This window comes from Uloborus diversus, chromosome 1 (assembly GCF_026930045.1).
Source record: "Uloborus diversus isolate 005 chromosome 1, Udiv.v.3.1, whole genome shotgun sequence".
In the NCBI taxonomy this organism is placed as follows: domain Eukaryota; kingdom Metazoa; phylum Arthropoda; class Arachnida; order Araneae; family Uloboridae; genus Uloborus; species Uloborus diversus.
The window spans coordinates 38,045,500-38,070,177 of NC_072731.1; the positions used below are offsets into that span (position 1 = coordinate 38,045,500).

The 24,678-nt window shown below is 31.6% G+C and overlaps 1 protein-coding gene across 1 annotated transcript in view; it reads right to left on the minus strand.

The window, feature by feature from the left end:
* Positions 1-8,062: 8,062 nt before the first annotated feature.
* The window catches only part of LOC129234365 (cell adhesion molecule DSCAM-like), a 76,638-nt gene continuing 60,022 nt past the window's right edge, over positions 8,063-24,678 (minus strand). The window contains exons 23-30 of the mRNA XM_054868358.1: positions 23,626-23,787; positions 18,776-18,846; positions 17,065-17,305; positions 16,370-16,465; positions 13,541-13,723; positions 11,946-12,113; positions 10,897-11,102; positions 8,063-8,143 (exon numbers count right to left, since the gene is read on the minus strand). Coding sequence (XP_054724333.1) covers positions 8,063-8,143; positions 10,897-11,102; positions 11,946-12,113; positions 13,541-13,723; positions 16,370-16,465; positions 17,065-17,305; positions 18,776-18,846; positions 23,626-23,787 — 1,208 coding nt within the window. The remainder of the gene's footprint in view (positions 8,144-10,896; positions 11,103-11,945; positions 12,114-13,540; positions 13,724-16,369; positions 16,466-17,064; positions 17,306-18,775; positions 18,847-23,625; positions 23,788-24,678) is intronic.

Below are 24,678 nucleotides of genomic sequence, written 5' to 3' on the forward strand. Positions count from 1 at the left end.
TTGCAGTAGATGATAGCACTCACCCATCTACATTCCCTGACGATCACTGGAGGGCTTGCAGTCACTAGCATGGAGAGTGCTCAAGGAAAACTGTTTTTGAGCCTGGAAGTAGTTTTTCTTTCCGCTGTTATTTTTATATTTGGGACGAAGCCGTTGAAGATAACACATTTATTTCTGTACCACGTGAAAGTCTACATTTTTAGGTAAGTGCTAACATATTTAAAAGTTTTGTACAAAGATATAATACCAGTAATATGTGCCAGGAACTAAAGTGTCGTCGTATGGAGCAAGTTGTTACAATTTTGTTGGGGTTAGTTGTTACAAGTAACAACTTGCCCCATGCAAGTTTTAATTCAATATTATGTTTTCTTTTTAAATGTGATATGGCGGGGGACTATAAAAACAAGACGGACAGGGGCAAAACACCTTAAGAAACATACTTGGATGTGGCTAAAAGAAGTATTTGCAGGTAGTTCATTACGAAAGGCAGTCGATGAATTTCATGATACTAGAGAGATTTTGCAGTAAGATGAAAAATGCTGGTGGTGGTAAGTAGTATTTCTGATCTATTTTATTGCATGATTTAATTTATTGTTAATATGTAAGGTTGAATAGATAATAATAATAATTACAACAATGATAATAATAATAAATAATGTATTATCAAAATGTATGTCTTTCTCCAACGTTACAGGAGTGCAGAAGTGAAGACTGTTTGCAAGCGGAAACCATAGGTCAGCGCCACTTTAATAGATACACCAGTAAAAAATGTTTTGCAAGCCGAAACTGGGAAACAAAAATCTGTGAAAAGGAAATTGTGTCTAACAGAGAAGAAATTAACAAACACAAAGGCAAAAAAAGAAAAAAAAAGCAAAAAGATGCGTCCAAACAATGCGTCCTTCGGATGAAGATGATGAAGACTGGTTTTGCATAGAGTGCTCTAACCCGTACTCAGAATCCAAAAAACCAACGAAACGGCTTCAATGTTGTAATTTTGACAAATGGGCACATGACCGATGTGTTAAGTTTGATAAATAATATGCTTGTGAAAAGTGTAATTCCAACAATGATAATGATGATGATAGTTTATTAGAAAAAGTCTTTAGTAGAGTAAATTTGTAAAGCCAAAAAGTTTTTGATTTTTAACCGTGGTTAAGAATTTTTAAAATTTAGAAAATGTGTAAAATTTATTTCATAGTTAAAATATATCTCATGTAACAACTAACCCCATATACTGTATCAATATGCCCCGTTCTGGGGTAAGGTGTTACAATCTACATCTATTCAAAAAACTTAAAATATTTTAAAGTAGTGACTTCTAATCATTTTTTAAGAAAAATGTTATGAATGTTAAATAATCTAGATGCATTTTAAAGTTTCACGCGTGTAAATAATTGAAATAGTTTAGCGTAAAAAAATATATTGAAAAAAATTGTAACAACTAACCCCGGTATCCCCTACTCTAGATTCATTGTGCAGCTAGTGATGTACTTCTTGTTTGAAAAATGCTATGATTTCCACTAGAAAAAATATCATGTTGTAGATAAAATTGAAGGGCTTTTTAAAGAATGGCAAAAGTTCCAAAAGAACAAAAAGGTTAAATCCAAGAGTTCATAAGGTTTGAAACAGAAAGACGACAAATGGAGACTGTCTTTACTGCTTATGCTAACGCTCTTAATATGATCCATATCAAAGAAGATAAATGTTTTCTGATTTCTGAAAGACAAAAAGGACGACCTGGTAAAATGGGTAAAGTAGATGCAAAATTGTTGAAGAAAGAAGCAATGCTCATTAAAAAAGGATTAGTTTTGAAAAAATGAAGCAACGTGAAGAAGAAAATACAAGATTGCCTGTTTGAAAGAGTACGAATTTCTTTGGAGGAAAATGAAGATATATGTGACTTGCTTGAAAGTTACAGCTGTTCTTTAAAGCAGATCAATATTTATCGTGCAATTTACCGCCTTGCAAAAGATCACAACCTATAGGAGGTATCACAACCGATGGATTAGAACCTATAGGTTTGTGTTCCATTAGAATACAACCTAAACAAATCCTCTATTCGGCGTTTCAGAAAGAAAAGCAGAAAGAACGCTGTCCAATATTTAAAAAGTAAATTCTCAGTTGACGTTCCTTTAACCGTTCACTTTGATGAAAAACTTTTAGATGCTATTGGAGGCGTTGAAACTGTTGACTGAATACCAATCATTATTTCAGGAAAAGCTATTGAGCAATTACTTTCGGCACCGAAACTCCAATCGGAAACAGGAAAAGCAGTAGCTTCAGTTGTTTGCAAAACCCTAGAATCCTGAGAAATCAGTGACCAAGTCAAATGTCTGTGTTTTGATACACCTTTGACAGACACAGGATCACAAAAAGAAGCAAGTGTCCTCAATGAGAAAAAACTGAACGGAGAATTGCTCTGGATGCCTTGTCGCTATCATTTTCTTGAAGTAATGCTTGAGGCTGTCGTGGTTAAATCCATTGGATCATCAAAAGGGCCTGAAATACTGATATTCAAATGATTTAAACTTTTTTGGAGCTCCATCAATCACAGTAATTTTCAAACTGTCATATCTGATGATTTTATCCACCAGAAAGTAGTCCAAAATGCACCAGATATCGTTGAGTTTGCCAAGAATTGACTTGACCAGTTCCAACCTCGATATGACTACAAAGAACTTTTTGCAATTTACTCTCTTAAAATTAATTCATTTAGAGATCAATTTGAACTTTCCGAACAAAAAAAAGCTGACATTCGAGACATATGCTCGTCCGTAGTAAATAGCTATGTAAACAGTTGGTTTCAAGCAGCAACTGCTTGTTTCGCCTCAAAAAATGATTTTTCTTAAAAAACCTAAAAAGGTATGAAAATTAACTATGAGGTTTCAAAGTGTGCAATGAACAAGTTATTTCGCCATTTGTGGTATATTTCAGAGGAGCTGGTCGCTCTGTGACGATTGTGTTCCTCAAAAAATGAAAGGGAAGATGGTGGACGCTTTAAAAAGAAAAGGAGATACTGAACCCTTAAAGAGAGCCCGAATGGATCCAGATGCAGTCTGCGGAATCAGATGCAGATCCAGAATGATATTGCATTGAGCAACATCATGCGGTTTTTTAAAACCATGAGTATATCTTTAGAATTTTTACAAAAAGATGTGACAGAGTGGCAAGAAGACGAATCCTACAAGTCAAGTAAAGAAATTATTAGTTCATCAAAAGTTGTAGATATAATGTAGGGGAACGCGGAGTGGCACTAATGGAAGAATACAATGAACTTCTTACAAAGGACGAAGAACAGAAGCTGTACATGTTGCTGTTTATGAAACAGTTCAGAAGCAAATATCCAGACTTTAAAAAAATGCACCTTATTGTTTTAAAAGATAATATACTGTGATTAGGTTTTAAAGTTATGTTAATTAAAAGGGTTAGTTAAAATCTTAATAGATGTGCTTAATTATAAATTGTAAGCAATGTTTACTAAATACTGTTGTTTTTACTAAAAATGCGAAGTTTCGAATTTCTTCTAAAAATTCAAAAGTTTCAGCTGCGGTAGGGACTTTTAAAATTTGTCTTAAAAGTCTCAAAAAAATTGCAGTAATTCTTTTTTATATACTGGATCAAAACTAGGGGGTGAACCGTTGAAAATTTACATTTTATTTTTTAACCTCTTATAAGGACCACCCTACTGGAGAACTATGTTATTTTTATTTTCCTTAAAGCAGTTAAGTGTATTCTCTAAACATCCCCCCCCCCCATTGTTTCTTTGAAATAAGAATTCAGGTAATTTTTTACGCAAAAAAAGAAAAAAAAGAAATAACTTCTACTTTTTTAATTGATTCTCTTTTTTTTGGATCCACTAAATTTTATTGTTTTTATAAAAAAATGAAATAAACTTTGTAAAAAGCAACAATAAAAAACAAGTGAGAAAAAATTGTTTATTATGTAAAACATATCATACTTATTACAAGCTCTGGAGGGTTAAGTGCACCTACTCCAATTGGCGCAAAATAGAAACAAATTCAAGCAATTGAGCATACTTTGAAGCACCTAAAATGCTTTGCTGATATGTTTTACAAATAAAATATAGGAGTGAAAGGACTTGATTGTATGTATATGCGTACTTGTAATTATAAAATTAAAACATGTTACAGTAATTTGTACTATCAGTGTGTTACATTTGCACGGTATATGATGAAATGGTTTTACAATATTAATTGTAGTAAAAGAACTCCGCCGTCTAGGAAAAAAAAAGTTTTTTTAATAAAAATCTAGAATTGAGATGTTAAGCAAAGTAATCATCTAATTACGTTAGTTGACCATTATCTAAATTTACTTCATCTTGAGCTAGGGAAGTAAAATCACATGCATCCAAAAAGTCCTTATTATTTTTAAGTACCCGTGAAAACAAGATTGTTTATAGTAGTATTCATTATGAACTTCATTTCAAACACTTAACATAGAAGTACTTGCAAATAAGTTTCCTATTTTAAAAATTTAGAAATTAGAGTAAAGATTTATTAAATTAGTATAAAAATTTCTGATACTCAGTTCGGCTTCACATTAGACTATTATATTATTAGTGATAACTTTGATTCAAATGTTGAACTTTTTTTTTTGAAGTGATAACTTCTTATGGGAGGGTAAACCGATTTGTGACATAACGCGTAACGGCACGACTCTCGTCTGGCACTCCTTTCGTTCACACATACGACAGAAGCGCGCATGCACGGGGAAATTCTGTATCTTTACTCTTTGGGTCAGCTTTAAGCATTAAGTGATAGTAGAAAAAGTGATGAAACTAACAGAAGATGGATGATCGTCGCAACATAACGCAACCTCCTAACGGAAAGTGAGTTTAACAATGCAATATAATACCAATATCATTGTAAACAATATATATTCATAACAGCATTTAATCCTTAAAACGCGAACGAAAGGAATACCAGACGAGAGGTGCGACGTTACGCGTTATGTCACACATCGGTTTACCCTCTCATAAGAAGATATTACTTCAAAAACAATTGAATGTTTTTTTTTCTTTCTTCTTTTTTTTTTAAATTGATTGTTCAATCCTATGTAACGATGGATTTCGTTGCAAAATATATTCCGATGAATAAAAATTTTTTGTTTTTTATCTTGTTGCTTCATAAAATGTGTTCTTACTATTTCCACCAATGTATTTCGTATTGAAACGATAACATTTTCTCGTTTTATAGTTAAAAACGTCCTTAATATGACTGACATGGGAATAAATTAATCACTTTTACAGAATATTTTACGAATTATTCAAATTGAAATTCAAATGCAATGAATACAGTTAAAAACAGCTGATTACTTTAAAAAAATACTGCGATGAAGCAAAACATACAACAGAAGCGTTTAAAAAATAAGTCAAACATTTTCTATTTCTTATTCTTTAAGTGGGCGCCATACAAAGTTATTTCTACCTCCAAGAGCATGCACGAAATGTCTACTTCTGTCTATCAACATTTAAACATGAAATAAAATAAGTCATGCTAATGTTTCGTATAAAAAAACACATATCAGTTATAAGAAGTAGGCCTCACAAACGGTTGTAGGTACTTCAGAAAATTGTATAGACACATTATTAGAAAAACCATTTAATTCAAATGTACGCGAAGACATTCAAAACGGTAATAGTAGAAAAACAATGATATCAATGCACAAATTTGCAAAAAATTGCCAATACGCGTTTCGAGGCTTCAAGGAACCGCTGCTTCAATGCCAAAACTGCGAGGTTTTGAATGTAAACGTTTGTCGGATGATTTTAGTTTTTATTGAATGACTTTACTTTGAAAATTTTGCACTTTGCAGAATTGAAGTTGTGGTTACTTGAAGCCACGAAACACGTATCTGCTATTAATTGTCAATGTGTCATTTTATAATGTCTTTCATACAATTACTTTGTTGCACAAAGGTATTCATTCACTTTTTACTTAAAATAGGAGTTTTTTTCTTACGTTACTATGATTGAAAAGCATTAGCCGGTGGCACAGTTTTGAAATAAAAACTTTGAAGTACCTCTCACTTAATTATTACTCTAAAATATGTTTTTCACCAAATAAATTAAGAATTTATTTGAAATTATAATTAAAAAAGTTTACTTTCACTGGACTGATCTTGGTGCAGAGCACAGTAACTGCATATTTCAAAACATACAAGCAACACAGTTGAATAAAATATACAATAAACATTTAATTAAAATGCACAAATTATTTGTCTTGATTTGAAGATAGAAACATCTGTTTTCTATTTCATTTAACTTCAGCCGCACATACTTTCTGCAATATCATTCAAACAAACTATTGTTGACAAATCTTTAACAAATAAAAATCAGAACAAAACTGTTCTGTAAAACTTCTGATCAGTTTTTATTTCATATCTTAAATTTTAGAAAATAAATAATTTGAATAAATACTGAAAATGAAGAACACACATTTTCAGTCAAAAGCCTGGTCTCAACCTGTCTAGTAGTTTAGTAGAATAATTAAACCATTTAACAACAAATGGGGTTCGGCATACGAAACAGTAAATTAATCGGCAAGGGCAGCAATAGAATTGAAGCATAAGTTACTCTTTAAACTTAGAAAAAACATCTCGTCAATTGCGGCGCACTTTCTACTCGATTGTTGAGCACATTTGTGATGCAAGCTTTTTTTCATTAACATACAACAAAGGTATCTTAGCATCGTATCACAAAAGTCTTATAAGGATTTATTTGTTGCATACGTAGTTATTAAAGAAGGCAAAAAATAAGTCATTAAGTTTCAACTTAAAACAAATTATTTATACAGTGTAAAAAAAGAAAAAATGAACCGTCACGGAATATCACATGGCAACGTTTTATGATTTTACGGATTTCCACCAGTTTCTTTTGAAAATTAAGTATCTTTGAAAAAAAAAAGTTTCCTGAATTACAAAAAATGTTATAGAAATGCAGACTTTTCACTGTTGTGAAAAATGTTTTTAGGTACCAGTGTCAATACACATCGCGTTTTTTATTAAGTGCCATCACTTCAATTATGGCCCTTCCATATTAACTGAACCCCAAATCTGGGCGAAATTCGATCTCTATAGTTTATAGCTGTGCAAAAATTGCAGGAAAGTAAGGCGTTCGATATTTGCTTGCAATTCTGCGTTAGCTTTGACCATATTTGCTAAATACCGTTTGGAGGTTTCTGTTTAAGTCAAGATGGTGCCAAGCTGTTACAAAAACATACGTAAGATTTCTTGGAGCGTTTCTGATTTCTTCCAAAGACGTGACTGCCAGACCCAGATCTATAAATTTTGGGCCCTCCTGCAAAAAACCAGCAGGGCCCCTAACTTTCAACTGAATAATAAGGGCCACTGGCCCCTTAGTGGTGTGCTCCTCCCGCGAGCAGTAGGGTCTTCGGCTTCATAGATCGGGGCCTGGTGACTGACTTTTTACTCGAGAGGTTTCTGAATTATCTAAAAAGGTAAAGTGTTAATTTCAAGAAAGTTATAGAATTTTAGCGGGAAACTACTTTTTATTTATTTTTATTTTTACCAGATATGTTCCTGGAATAAATAAGGGAAATTAGCTGTACATTATTTTCCAACAACATTGTTTTCTTTCAACTGTGTAGTTAGGTTATCTGAATGAAGAGTTAAATTAAATTTTCAAGTTCAGTCATGGTATAATATTTTCATACATTTTCTTCGTGGGGGATTACTCATCAATTCCGTGCATGAAGCTATTCTACAAAACTACCGGACAAGTTGGGACACGTATTGAAACATAAAATCAACAATTAATCTATTTACAAAAAATCATAACCATAAGATGTATTGATTTGGCCGGTTTAGCACAGCTAGGCGTTCAGCAATTACGCACTCACAGTACAAAGAGTTAGTTCCAAGGCAATTCTTGAAGCAGCGACGTGATCGTCTTTCTCAGCACTCTTTGAATAGGAATATACAGTCCTAACTGCAGTCACTGAACTTGTTCTGATTGTTCTTTCCGATTGTTCAGCCGGGAATGCAGCACCGGTATTTTAAATTAACTAATAAGTGAATAGTCTCACTGCGGACTATCGTAGATGTGAGAATCTCTTTGTTTTTTCAACGTCCCAGGTTTTGGTAATGGTCTGTCTTTCATATTCTGAAACGAGAAATAAGAGTTGAGTTTAACGTAACACTTTGATGTGTATTTTACTTTTATATACTAAATTATGACAAGCGTACAAATCAATATAATAGTCTTTGAGCATAAGAATCAAAATAGTTTATTGATTTTTAACTCTATCATATTGTACCATTACGTATGTTGTCACTGTAAATATGCGTGCCCTTCCCGATGTATAATGAAGAAGAAATGCTCAGTAGAAATTGAAAACAAATAATAACATTGAGGTAAAACAATATTTTTAAAAGCATTCATTAAAGGGTCACATTACTTTCAAAATATTATTTTAAACTTAAGTAAATTATGCAATTTTTTGAAACATTTGCATCCATACATATTTATCAATCAATAATGTATTTTCAAAGATTACAAATTGTGCCCCCCCCCCTTTTTCAAATTCAAAAAATATAAGAACATTCCACATTTTTGAAATTCCTGAGGCTTTTTTGTTTTTGTATTTATTTCCAAAATGTCTTTTGCTAACGATCAAAATAATTATCTCTGAAAGTATGTGCATTTATTGCTTATATACTTATTTAAAAAACGTACGTGATGAAATATGTACAATGTGTAAAAATGCCATGACAAATTTTGTTTTTAAAGGTATAACATGCTCTAAACAGTTTGGTATTAAAAAAATGCTTTTTCTATGCACGTTTTTAAATTATTCTATAAAAAATCCTTACGGCTTCCAGCATCAAGGGAAAAAAAAAACATCGAGAAAAAGCAACTCAGTTTTTCTTTTGCATAAGACACAAAGCGAACATGACCTAAACTACTCATAACATTTTAAATAGTTGAACTAATGCCATGAAACTTTTCTCCTAAGTTTGGAATAATTTTTAGATTTCTAATAAGCAATAAAAACATACCTGATTTTTTTAGTCATTTTTAGGTAATGTAACCCTTTAATACTCAACGCTAAATATATGTTGTATAAAGGATTTTTTCCCCCATAGACTATTGCATTTTTAAAGATGAATTAAATTGTATAGCTGAATTCTAAAAGCACACATTTTAAATTATTTAAATATACATTTTAATATATTAAAATACATAATTCATCTTTAAAAATAGATTATTGCATTTTTAAAGATGAATTAAATTGTATAACTGAATTCTAAAAGCACACATTTTAGATTATTTAAAAATACATTTTAAAAGCAGGTGACTAACCCTATTTTTTTAAATATCAGTATGTCACAATAATTTTAAGATTTGTTTAAAAACCACCCGAAATGTATTCCGGGAATTCAATTATACCGTTAAACTCAGCTTCAAAAACACAATACTCTAGAGGAAAAGATTGTTTGCCCAACGTATATTTTGCGTTCAATATTTCAAAATACATGCCGTTTTGCTTTAAAAATATCAGTCAGTTTCCCGTAGAGTTGCCCTTTTCATAATTTTTTTCGAGAATGAAAATTTTGAAAAGAAGGAAAAAAAAAGAGTTTATTTCAAACCTAATCAGACATCAATTTTCATACAGTTTTAGAAAAGGGCGTTGTTTTTGCGATCGTGATTGGGGGGCTTTTCTGTAGGGATTTCCCTCCTAATTCTAATCACTGAAAAATCCTCTTTTAAAGCATTTTTTGGATTTCATGAAAATTTGGGAGAGTCAGTAGAACCCCGTTTATCCGGATCTAATGTTAATCTAGATCAAATTTGTAGAGTTAAAAAAAAATATTTCTTTAAATCATAATTTTAAATTATTATTGCAAGAAAGGAACTATAAATACGCCAAATATTTGGTTTTTGTTTTTGTAAACATACAACTCCTGCATACCTGCATAGAACGTAAAATAAAGTATTAAACAAATTTAACAAACAATAAGGCGTGCTTGGAGTGTCAGTCCTTCCCCACGGCAGCTGAACTATGAATGACAAAGTATTTGCTAGAAACGGTAATATGTACTTCTGTTACAAAATATGTTATTATTATTATTATTATTTATTTATTTATTTATTTATTTATGTATTTATTTATTTATTTATTTATTTATTTATCTATTTTTGCTGCAGTAAAAGTTCTTTAAAAAGGTGTTTTACTTTTCACTCTGATTACCCGAATTTTTGTTTTACCGGAAATTATTTGGTCAGAGTTAGTCCAGATAAAGGAGACCAGATTGCGGAGTTTGGGAGAAGGCATAAAAATTTAAGAGTCTCCCGAAAGAATCGTGTGAGTTGGTGGTTGCGTAAATTAAATTCGTTCATAAGTACAGTAAAACTGCAGAATATCCGCAAGTTTATTATCCGCTAGGCATTTATTAATCAGGAACATGTATTTTCATAGCAAAAAGGAAACAGCAATGTTTTTTTTTTTTTTGCGAAAAACTGTACATTTGAACTTAATTGTTTTTGTTCATTCATTTATGTATTTATTGCGCTTTCTCAATCGTACACACAATTGTTCTTTATTGATAAGTTCTGTTGTGTAAAAATGTAATTTACTGTACTGTATAATATTTTCAGTTTGTAGAAAATATTATGCATCAGTAGACTCGAATTTTTAAGGAACAACAATTTTTGCATTATTAATCTTTCAATTTGCTTTCGCGTGGTTTATCCTCAATTTTTATTATCCGCGGCATTTGTACCACTCAATCCCGTGGAAAATTGAATTCACTATAGTTAATTAATAAGTTCAGGCTGGCAAACTGTTTCAGAAGTGGCAATTACAAAAATATCAAAACTCGAAATAGATCTAATGATATGACTTAAAGAGTTACCTGTGATATGAATGCTTTCATTTCTTGGTTGGGGTCATTATTTCCCCCTCCTTCTGAAATGTCGTCTCCCATGGGCACGGTGGCATAGGGTGTCGGGAAATGAATGAGCGCTGGGTCGTGATACGCTGGTAGGGACCTGGTTTTGTCTATGTCTACATACCGCTGAGTAGCAGCTGCATAGATGTATCTCTTGTCTTCTTGTATTGCTGAAAATAGTAAACGTAATGTTTTAATCAAAAAAGAAATAAATGAGATTAAAATTGTAGTGTAAGTTGTTATAAAAAGTTACATAAGTTATGCTTTAATTGTAGCAATTAATTCGTCGTGTTTGGAAGACTTTTACAGATTTTTTGAAAAAGAAAAGTGAAGATCAATAAAATTATTAAAGTAAAATTTTTATTTCACGCTACTACGTTGCTTACTTGAAAGCAAGTCTGTTAAATTGCTTTAAGAGCTATGCCATTCCGTTCGACTTCGGAAAGTTTAAGGAAATACAGGTTTTACATTTTGTTAACTTTTCCATAACATTAATGATGATAATAATCATAAATATAATAGCCATTCACTGATCGAATAACATCCCTGACGTCATCAACAATGAAACTCGCGCCATAGCATGATAATTTGATAATATTTTTTGGCAATTTTTAACACGCAGAGAAATGCTTTATTTTGACGAGGCTGAACTGGATCCGATAACTCAATGATTTTACTGGTCAGACTGTCATTTTAAGAGACTGAAAAAACGACCAAGTCAACAATGAACGCTTTATACTGGGAGTTTAAAGTGGAGTTAGGGTTACACTGGAGTTAGGGTTATAATTTCAACTATCAAAACATCACCAAACAGGCACTTGCTTCATTCAAATGTAAAAGTAATTTTCACTCGTCGTACCTTGACGGGCGATTTTCTAGGTACTTAATGTTTGTAATATTTGTAAAATATGATAGTTAACAATATGTATATTTTGCGTATAATTGTCTTCTAAAAATTTTTCAAAAGTAAAGTACACTTTAAAGTCTAAAAAATGAGGCTCAGAGCTAGTTACCTCTTTCCAAATTTCGTCTGGATTTTGCTTTGAGGACCCACACGCATACAGCAATAATGACCACAATGACGGCTAACAAAGATGCGCCAACTGGTATCAACAGAGACATATCCATCATCATTTGAGGCTCTTGGGTGCCAGGAAAAAGAACAATATTGTCGTGGCCAGCTGTTAAAATATTAATGTTAACTTTAGAGTAGTTGTTCAAAACTGAATTATTTCAAAACATCATATCATACATATAGACATTACATATATGTTTAACGTTCCAATAATGTCACTAATATTTGAACTGAGGGTACAACAGCGATGGCAATGTTTTCAAAACATCGATTTTTTTTTCGATGACGACGTTTTAGATTTGAATGAGAAAGTTATCAAAAAGAAAAAGAAAAAAAAAAACATGGTCATGTATGAAACTACAGTTATCGTGAAAAATTACTCTAACAATTGATGATCGTGACAAGTGTAAATATTTCGTGTACAAATTATTAACAATTGATATTGCTTTAAATTTCTGTAGAAAAAGGTTTTCAAAAGTGGTGCAGATAAAAAATAATGTAAGAAAAGATTTTTTCTTCCACATATTTTTTAAAGTCAGAATATTCATGAAATCTTCTGAATGTGTGTGTGTGGAGCATTTTAAATTACTTTTATGATGTATATGGAGTAAGCATATGAAGTAGCTTAGGTAGTTTATTCCTAGGCCTAAACGTAGGTATAGTAAATCTAAATGATAGCGTAGCTGCCACTTTGAGGCAACGCAGATGATTTCTCCAACAAGCCCAACTACGTATAATATTCATTTCATCTGATTACATGTTTTGAGCAAGTCGTGCTTCAAAAAATAATGAGAATAGTTCCTCATATAGTGATAATCGGCAAGTTCATTGACAGCATGACTGCAAACTAATAAATTTGCATTTTTTGACATTATTTTTTTTTTGATTGCTTAACGAGATTTTACTTCTATCAAACAATTGCTACTTCTGATCATAAAATAGTTTATTTGATTTGCGGTTAATGACTACAATAAATAATTTTAGAAAAAATTTGTGCGTTGCGCTCAGAGTGCATGTAGTTAAATTTTGAATCCAAGTCTTAGGAACCTTTTGACACAGTGGTAAAACATTGCATTGGCAACCGAAAGGTCTGTGGATTGAACATGCGGAATTCAAAAATCATGAACTCAGCACGCATAGCTTACTCGTCTCATGTACGTCACAAATCTAAATTTCTCACTTTTAGTGAACATTTTTTTGGGTCATGTAATTGTTGCATCTTATAGAGTGTGAATGTATGAAAGCACGTAGGAAGTAGATAAACAATGTTTTTATAAAGTCCATCCACCCTTAAGTGTGTTTTATACATGTGTTAATGTGTCTCTCATTTTTATTTTTTCATTTTACATAATATTTAAAATTACTCATCTGAAAATTATTTGTTTATTTTTGAAATAAATTATCTTTAATGAAAAAAAGAGAATGATTAATGTCCAGCAGTTTTTAATTTCAATATGAATTTTTTTAACTATACTTGTTACCATCATTCAGTTTTTAATAAGAATTAAGGTTACAATAATATCAATGCAATACCATAAGTTTTAACTGTGACAACATCACTGGGATCCCCCTCTCCATAGTCACTGGTGGCAGTTACGTAGAGCTGGTAGAGAGCCCCTGACTGTAATCCTGACAGGGAGTACGAGTTCTCATTTGATGACGTCAAAGCGACGCGTTGCCAAGCCTCCCCTTTCTTCCGGTAATGAATGGCGTGGCCTACAAAATGAAACAATGAGAGTTACAATCAGAACACAACTGAAAGAGCATTTGGATTGTCTTATTCGCATTTGTTTTTTCTCCTTTTCTTATTCTAATTCATTTAATAAATTTACTATAAGAGTTTAAAAGTTACTTAAATTGTATGAAATTCAAGAAATAATCATCCATTGAAACCAGATATACGTTAAAATAAATTATATATTTTTAAAAATGTGCTCAAATATGACAAGTTAAAGTATTTGATCGGAAAAAATGCCAGAAAAATAAAAAGAAGAAAGAAAGAAAATCCCCTCTATTAAGAAAGAAAACACTATCTTTGCATTTGCAAGTGAAAAAAATCGGACGATATTTTTTTTTCAACTTAAGTTTCACAAAATTTATTTTTCAGACAATGGCAATAGGTTAAGTAATTTGCTATTCACCATTCAAAAAGTAAATAAAAGGAACTAACAGCATAGGGAAACCATACGCAATATTTTTTGCTTATAAAAATTAGAGACAAAACAGTCTTAAAAAATGTATCTTAACTGTTATTTACAAAAAAATTAACAAAGCTTTTTTCTGATTCGAAATTACTTTTGCATGATTGGTGCATTTTCCATTTTTAAAATTAATACAAATTAACAATTTTCTGCTTCGATATAACTCGGTGTTTTTTATATTTTTGGTTGAACAAAGTAAGGTAGGGGAATGTTGGGTAAAGTGAACTGGTGACGAAAAGTCAAATGTTAAAATATTTTTAGTTTGCAGTACCACTAATTGAGCAATATTTATCTATAATCTTAAATATGTAGTTAATTTCGGTCAAAAAATAAATAGGTCTAAAGATCAAGGTACATACAAAAAAATTTCAAAATTATACACACATATTGTGGGTTATCAAAAATATTTTTAATAACAAAATAATGCAGATTTTTTAATTTACATTTTAAGTTTGAATTAATATGTACTGACGTCCAGTGCAATACTCTTTTAGGTAATATTACAGATTTTTGGACTTTACAATTTGTCAGGTGCACTCGGGCAAAGAAATTGGGGGAATGTGAAATAGTTGATGTCTCTTACTTATGCATTCATTTATTAAATCACCTATAAATTCATTCATTAATAATTCATTTACATTCTTTCACTTTTTTATTCACTTAGTCTCTATTTTTCCTATTTATTTACTCATTTATTTATGCTCACATATAAGTTATTTATTTATCTATTTCTCCATTGTTTATTTATTCACTATTTTATTTACTCATTCATTTGATCAAACTTATTTTTTATTAAACGAGCTGTTGTGTGCATCACATGACTTCCTTTTACTCCAATTCAATGATGATTGTGCCTCGGAGTGAGCAAAGAAATCTTTTAAATATATTTACCCCATGTTTGCTGCGAACCAAAGAAAAGGAAACGTTTTATGAGATAAATTTTCCCAATATTGGCAGTTTTAATGTGATTCAATGGTTAACTCCCGAAATATGGGCAAATTGAAACCAGAAAAAAAAACGCCAAATTTGTAGCCAAGTTGGTGACAAAACTTGGCGACTAAAAACTTGGCGATAGTGTTTGCCAAATTATAACACCAGTTGATTTTGCATTGAAGTTAACAATGATTTTACCCCAAAAAGATGTAAAAGAACCCTTTTGGAACATCCGAATGCAACCGAAAGGAGAAGTGCACAACTAGACCCCACTAGGAGTCTATGTAACAAATTTCAGCTTTCTAGGACATACCGTTCTTGGGTTATGCGACATACACACGCACATACGCACAACATACATACGTACATACTGACGTCACGAGAAAACTCGTTGTAACTAACTCGGGGATCGTCAAAATGGACACTTCGGGTGTCTATAAGTTCCTAGGTATATATCCACGTGCGGTAGAGTTGAAAAAAAAAAAAAAACTCAATATTCATTCACGGGCGAGCAAAATGGAAATTAAGGCCGATTTCTGAGTGATTTTTTTTTCGCAAATACAATACTTTCACGCAAAATTCGGCCTTCATTTCCATTTTGCTTACCCTCGAATTAATATTGAGTTTTTTTTTTTTTAACCCGACGACACGCGGATAAGTGCTTAAGAACGTATAAACACCGAAATATCCATTTTGACATTCCCCAAGTTAATTACAACGACTTTTCTCGTGACGTCCGTATGTACGTATGTATGTTGCGTATGTATGTCGCATAACTCAAGAACGGTAAATCCTAGAAATTTGAAATTTGGTACGTAGACTCCTAGTGGGGTCTTGTTGTGCACCTCTCCTTTTGGTTGCATTCGGGAGTTTCTAAAGGGGTCTTTTGTCCCCTTTTTTGTGGGAAATCATTGTTAATTTCGATGTATAAGTGGTGTTATAATTTGGTGGACACTTGGCGATATATCGCCAGTTTTTTGGTGGCTAAGTTTTGTCGCCAACTTGTCAATTTTTTTTTTTTAAATCGTGTTTCAATTTGGTTATTGGAGGTGATATTTAGAGAGTAAACTATTGAATCATATTAAAATTCCCAATAATGGGAAAATGAAATTAAAATTGGAGTAAAAGGAAGTCATGTGATGCACACATCCGCTCGTTTCGTTACATATTTACTGTCAAAAATGAAAAGTAATATTTCAATGTAAGTTTTATTTACTGTTTCACTGACCTGATACAGGCATTTTGTTATCAACTGTTCTCCATTGTATTTTGATAGACGTTTCTGAAGTAGCTACGACAAATACAATTGGAGCTTGCGGAAGATCTAAAAATGAAGAAAAAAGAATTACTAGATTAAATTATATCAAAGAAACTAGTTTACATATTTTAGAATTTCTTTTTTATTTTAAGTAAAAGGTAATTCAAAACCTTGAATTTCAGCCCACTTACATAAAATAAGAATGTGATATCTCTGCCAGACATGTCTTTGACAAGATCAAGATGTTCTAACATCTATTCAGACCGGTTTTTGTTTCTTCCGCTTTTGAGCAACTTTGATTTTTACATGCCCATTCTTCTTATTAAATGAAATTGTAAAATTTGAAATTCTTGTGTAATTAATGATAGCATTAAACTTTAATGTGAATTTAAACTTTAATTTTTTTAAATATATATAGTTTTTTAATATATGTATATGTATATATATATGTTTACCTGCTATTTTGGATTTAAAAAAAACATTGAAATCTTATAAGCTTATCCTCACACGTCTATAAACCATAACTCTGATGCCTGTAAATATGGATTTAAGCAAATTTTTACTGACAATGTACGTTACTTCATTACCTTATTCATTGCTGGTTTTAGTACGAATTAATTGATCTATACGAATGAGATCACAAAAGTTTAAATGTTTGAGCTTACCGCCACCAAGTGTTCTCACAACCACTTCTTGTGAAGGTGGTCCACTTCCTGCTGTATTAAAAGCTTTTACGATGATGCTGTACTCGGTGTCTTTTCGAAGACTCGTAATCATATGCTCCTGAACTCCCCCTGGAACGTAATCCACGGTCTTGAAGGAGTATGGGTGGCTGGAGTCATGTATTATCTTGTACCCAACGTAGTATCCTTTAAGTTTACCATTCCATTCGCTCTTTGGTGGGTTCTTGAAAAGAAATGTATTTTTATCAAGAAGGTTGGCTTTGGAAGGCAAATTAAGATAAAAATTAGATTATAGTAGGGTGAAGTTTTTGAGATTTAAGCGTATTATGCTTTCAGTTTACAATTTCAGTCGTTCACTGGCAGGGACGTGCTTACCGGGGGGGGGGGGAAGGAGAAGGGACACTTGTTGGCTTGAGTCTGTAGGGCGCCCAATATTTTTAAACCTAGGCGTGAAATATAGGGGTAAAGTAAACATTATGAATGTGGGCCTGAAAAAGTCATTTGTGACGAACCCCAAAACTTTTGTGCACACCCCTGTTCATTGGTTGATTTGAAAATGTTTAAAACTGAAATTTTCAGAAAATAATTAAATTAATTCTTTGTATTTTTTCAAAACGCAAAAGTCATAAATTGTCAGTATATACTGTTGTTTGAACCTAAAAAATATTTTCGAGCTTTACATAAAATCTTTAGCTCGCGCCTACGCCTTAAATTTTAGCCCAATTTAAACGAAAGATCTAATGTAAAAGCTATAAACTATTTTTTTTTAATCAAACTACACTATATACTGAAAAATTATGGATGTGGTCTTACATACATATAGAAAAACTAATTTTATTACTTTTTGAAAAATCCATTTTTTAACATATGTTTTCAAACTTTCAGCCTCATGCGCGAACTGAAGATGTCAACTTAGAATTTTTTTTTTACCCAACTGATTATACTAAACAACAGCTTTTAAGAGGTAACGCAATTCCGAAATCTAAAAAAAAAAAAAAATCGATTTTTCGAACCACCCTATTAAGGAAGGATAAGGTATGTTTAGCTCAACTTTGGAAATAACAGTAATGTAAAAATGAAAAATTTATTAAACAATGTACTTATATTAAGCTATAATACACTTATATTAAGTTAAAAATGTAATATTACTGCTTATGAACCTTTTAGGTTACAATTATCTTCATCCTACTTCGACTTTCAAAAAAAAATGCATTTTTGTCAGGAATGGATAATCTAGACTAAGCTTACAACTTGGAAGACAAATTTAAAATAAATGCGCAATAAAAAATACAATAAAGGATATAACTTGTCTCCTCCGATTTGAAGAGAAATACATTGGATTAATTTCTGCAGTTCTCTGTTTTCAAGATTTCCACTTTAAGAGACACTTTTACTTCAACAAGATGCTTTACATTTTCAGAAAATCTAGTTTTCCATACAAAAAACTGCATCTAGAAGTGGTTTCTTTTAGTGATGCGTGCTACTCCTAAAATTTGTAACTCATTCAAAAAATTTCTTCCAATACAACCATTCTTAGGTATTTCTGCTGTAAAATGAATTAGAAAGGAAACTACTGCTTAATTCATAATTCTACCAGCTTCCGATTTTCTCTTTTTTCCTGGGGGGGGGGGGGGTTTAGCGCAGAATATTTGCCTACCAATTTGTTGTATTATGTAAGAAAATTCATACATACCTTCCAAGTTACAAGAAGAGAAGCAGTGCCTTTCACATCCACATTAACATCCATAGGTGATCCAGAGGGCTCTGAAATTATAAATAAATTAGAACTTGATGCCAGCTAATTTATTAATGTACCGTAAAGTGGAGCTACTTGAACCCATGAGAAAAAAGTGCTTAAAATTCGTTCTTGTCCTATATAACTCAATGATAGACTAAACTTTCTCCATGACAGGCAGCGTACTAGGTAAAGGCTGGAGCATGAAGCAAAATTCTGCTATTCCCGCCTTTTTCTGATTAAGGTTATGATTGCAGTTGTTTTTAGTGTCTGCAAACTTTCACATGTAAGTTCAAGGAAACATCTGATATTATCAAGGTCAAGAGAGTTTTATGTTTGCGTTCTATTTCTTAATAAAATAACAGTGTTTTAAGGTTATAGCTATATAACTAGCACAGTAACTAATATAAATTAGTAAAAGTGCACTGATTGCCTTAAAATGGGGCTACTTGAACTCAGCTTTCACACAGTCCCAAAACATATTTCATCACTAAATTATGTTAAGTAAGATTTTTAATCTTTTAAAATGAAGAGGTTAGTTACTATTTATACTCGTTTTTTGCAGATTTGGGGATAAAAAGGGTCCGAATGTAAAAGAGAACCCCTTGAAGTAGGAAATAATGCGGATTATTAAGAGGAAAAATTACAATTGTGTACAGATTCAACTAATTCCAGAGAAATGTCTTAGAGAGTGCCGTCAGCCCATTTTGACTTAAGTATATCAACTCTAAAAAGGAAATTAAAAGATCGTTAACAAAACAAGCCTAGGCATCCTGTAGAATTTAGTAGCTAGGAAGAGCAGGTGTTAAAGAATATCAGAGAAAAAAATCCACAAAAGCCATTAAATTAAGAGGTTTTCATTCTTTCTAATGTTTAGGGTCTGATGGGGTAAAGTGGTCATAAAATCGTAGGTTTTCAAATCAGGTGGACAAAAAATACTATAATTTCTTTAAAAACTTCAACTTTTTTCGTTGTTATTTTACATTGCAATATTAAAAAACACGACACATTGAATTTCAGGGAAAAAAATATTGATTTAAGTAGTTTTATAACATTTTCTTTTCTTCATGTATTTATGACCACTTTACTCCATGGGGTGAGGGAAAGTGGTCATAGCATGGGGTAAAGTGGTCATAGTTAAAAATAGCTGCAAAACCGTTATAAATAACCCTAATATTTGTATAGTTCAGTTATTTTTATAGTTACAAGTATATGCACAAGTATATGCGTTCATATACGAGTATATACGTGTTTTGTGAACATGAGTTAACACGGTCCTATATATAAATAGATACATGTATACATCGGATACATGCATGCACGTGCCTACTCAAGCATATACGTGTATACACGAGTATATAAGAACTTTTACAGGATAACTTACAAGAGTGTATACGTGTCTTCACGAGTATATACGTGTCACGTGTATACATGTGTCACGTGCATATACGAGTATATACACGTGTAAACGAACATCATATGAGTGTATGCAATTGTATCTCGAGTATATGCGTGCATACCTGAGTATATACGTGTATAGTAGACATATATACGCATATAAAAGTGTGCATACATACATGAACACGTATACACGAGTTAACTCGTGGATACATCAAGTAAGTGTTTGTACATGACGCATATACTCGTATATATATGGAAGCACGATTATATACGTATGTATATGTATAAACAAGATTATAAGACGCATATACGTACATTTACTTGAATACACCAGTACATGTATGAATACACGAGTATGAGCGCTTATATACGTGCATGCCTACAGAGTGAATCCAAACTCTTGAGCGAAAATCTAAGGGGTGTGAGAGGGCAGGATAAGAAGCAAAGAATTATGAGAAACTTATGGTTGCTGACGCGTTACATGCACACAAAGTCAAAAACTTATTAATGTAAAACAGGTCACAGATTTGTTGCAAAAAGAGTATTTTACCCAACATTTTAGTTTAAGAAATATTTAGAGGAGTTGTTAAAAGTTATGGCCTATAGCAGCTCTAATACGTGCATCGCAACAAAGGCACAGCGACTGATGAAAGATTTTCATAAGTCTCGTTATTGCAACAGAGCGTGTTTTGTGATTGCGACGCCTATATTACAGCTACATTCCGCAAACTTCATTAATCCCTTTAAAACTTTCTTAAGACCTTAAATGTTGTGTAAAATTGTCTTTGTGAAATGAATTTGTGACCTGTTTTGCATCCATCAGCTTCTGGCTTTGCGTGCATGTAGCGCGTCCACGTTGTGTTAGTGACCATATTTTCCCTATGATTCTTGCTTCTTATCCTCCCCTCTAACACCTATTAATAATTTGCCCTAGAGTTTAAAGTCACCCTGTATACATGTATATCATAAGCTTGTATGTAATTGTCTACTGTAATTGTATTGTCGTACGCGTATATGCGTGTCTACCTGAATATATAAGTGTTCTTATATATACGAGGATAAGCGGGTATAGTCGAATGTATATCTGCAGGAAAAGTTCTTGCAAATACCCATATACGTATTTATTGGTGCATTTACGTGAATACGTATATATACGTGCCTACACGAGTATATGCGTATGCATTCGCATATACACGCATATTTAACCCTGTTTACTGTAAAAACAATACATATGAAGTGAAATTAATATTTAATTTATATCTGCCTTATACTTAAATATTAAGTGACTTTAGAAGAACAATATTCGTTAAGCCTAATATTATGACCACTTTACCCCATCTTACTTAATGTGTTATAAAAAAATATTTAAAATAGATTCAGCTAACTTCTAACGAATAACAGTTCTTGAGACATGTAGGAAGCTTCCTGGGCAGTCCATCTGTTCATAATTCTAACAAACAAAATTTCCCGAGGAAGTTAAAAGAGGTGTTTAGATTTTAAAATTTTTCATATTCACTCAAAATATTTTTTTTTAACCACATAACATTTTTCCAGGTGTAAAATTTTGTATTCAAAATGTAGTTTCCAACCCCCTTGCTCTAAAATAAAATTTTCAGATTCATTCGAACATTTATTTCCAAGCTATAGCCCTTTCTTTGACGTATGACCACTTTCCCCCACCAGACCCCTAATGAGCATTTCAATTGATTTTAGCTGTAGTTAGATTATGTTTCTATTTGTGAAATCATGTTTGCCTAAAAATATGTTTTTATGCATACGTTGGTTTTCCATTGAGTTTTATACATAATTTGCAATTTATATAAATAATTTGCTCACTAGAATGTACTTTTTTATTTTTCAAAATCATTGTTCCTTCTTGATACCACCACCTGTTTTACAGCTTTTTCTAATGGATTTGCCGAGTCGCCCCAGCGCGGGGCTACTTGAACCCAATTTTTTAAAAATAGAAAAAAAATATAAAGAAAAAAAAGTTGTTTAAAATAAGATTTAAGTGGTAGCAGAACGTTTGAAAAATGTTGAAAACAAGGTTATCAGTTCACATTATGAATTTAACAAAGCATTCAGTATTATAAAACTCGCAAAAAGTATGAAATTTCTGGTCCAAGTAGCCCCACTTTACGGTATAGCATATATTTTTTTATCTGCAATGCACTTAAACACTTACGTTCCACATTATCAAATATTCACGCAACTCTGACATTTAATAAATTAAACTACACGAGGTTAAATTTCTTATATATTTCCTCATTTCATTTCTGTTTACCAAGAAAAAAACTTACTAGTACAAGCAAAATGTATTATTTAATGTAGTTAATATTTATGCTTAGAATTAAATTCTTCTAAGAAGTCCTTTGAATATACTATACTTAAAGGCTTGCGTGCTACTTGCAATACCGAATAAGTCTCATGATTTTCTTGACTTTCTATGAAAAAAAAATTTAAATGTGTTATCAAGAACACAAGTTCACTTAGCGAAACTCTTATAAAATATTATAAAAGTTAAAATTGTGAGCATTTTCGGAAATTAAATTTTTTGAAGAAAAGTTACTGCGATACTAAAAGAAAGAAAAGGGAAAAAAATCACCCTGTAACCAAACATAAACGCTCGATAAGTTGGATTCATTTCCTGAATGTTGATTTGCTTACCGAGCTCATAAACATACAACAAATACAAGTAGAACTTAATTTTTCCCATTCTGAAGCGTTTGTTACTTTACCAAGCATAAAACCTATCCTTTTATATGTAAGTTGTCTTTTTTACCAAAGAGTAACCACGTGCTACGAACAAAGACGTTTTCGTAGTGTTAGTTTCTTCGTTTTGCATCTACGTGGGATATGACTTAAGAGTATACTAAGATCCTGTTTGTGAAGTTATTTATTTTGCTAGTTACGGTTGCTTTCTTACTACACACCGTATGATCTTACTCATGCTGTTTTTATTTTTAATATTTTTAAGATAAATTGATTCCCTAAAAATCCCATTCTTTTCACAACCACTCCTAATTTTGTTCTTAAGTAAAATATTGAATTAAACTAAATAAACTGAAAATCAACGTTCCATTAAATGCCTCCCAAAATTTAATTGAAAAAGCGATATTAAAGTGAAGAATATTTTTCTTTTTTAAACTTTTGATTTTTAATATTAGCTACTTTAGTTTATTATTTTTTTATACCTTGAGCACTGAAATGAAAGAAAAAGTACTTTAACAACTAATAAAATAATCCAGTTTAAATAAAAATTTATGCTGTATATAAATTCATACAACTTTACTTTAACTGTACCAAGAGGTGCCCTTGACTTGTTATAAAAACCTCACCTTTTGAAACTCTGAAAAAGTGAAAATAATTTTAAAGAAATATTCGAATTGGAGTTACTTAAATATTACCTTCTTCTCCGGTAGAAAATGAGATTGTGTCAGAGGGTTCACCTCGCCCAACAGTGTTTTCAGCCACGATAGCGAGACCATAATTGATACCAGGGTGAAGATCTTTAATTAGTGCTGATGTCTGAGCACTTGAAACTACCTTCTCTTCTAATCGATGACGCCCTCCAGATGCTGGAAATATAAAATAATTTTAAGCAAGGAGTTTACTAAAGTTAAATTAGACTCGAGTATATATTTCTATCCTTATTTGATAAATTTATTTGTAATATTGAAATGTGGGGCAAAGTGAACTGGTTAAGATGACTGAGTTTTTTCAAAATGAACAAATCGGAAATTTGTTTTGAAAATTACAGTACATAATGAAAGAACAGTGCATTTGGTAATAAAACTTGCGTTGGAAATATATTTTTCATTTTTGGCAGTAAATTTGATTCTTAAAAAAAAAGGAAATTTTTCACTCTTTTTTTTTCATGGGGCAAAGTGAAAAATAAAATATTTTTCTTATGAAATATTTTCTATTTGATTATAAAACACATTTTTTTTTCAAAAGAATGAGTAAATAAAATGTTAAATGAAGCAATAAATGAACAATTGGATTAATAAATAAATTAATAAGAAAATAAGTGAATAAATGAATCCATAAGTGAATTAATAAATGAAGGAATGTAAATGAATTAATAAATGAAAACGTAAATGATTCATATTAAATGATTGAGTGAGTAAATGAAGCAAACAATTTCACTTTGCCCCATACACTTTTCCCCGCATGTGTTTGACTAATTGTACAATTTATTTAAAATGCAAACAAGCTTAATATTAACTAAATTAATGGTGCATTGAATATTAGGATATCTCAATCAATGTTTAAAATGTTAATAACAAAACCTTTATTATTTTATAGTAGTCATTCCACTTCAACTGACTTAACATTTCAAATCGTCCATCTCCGAATTAGATGAAATTTTATAGAGGTGTAGAGATGACTTTGAAACTAATTTACGCAAATTTTCAGCTTCCGAGATCCAAATCCTAAAGATCTAGGATCTCCAAAAA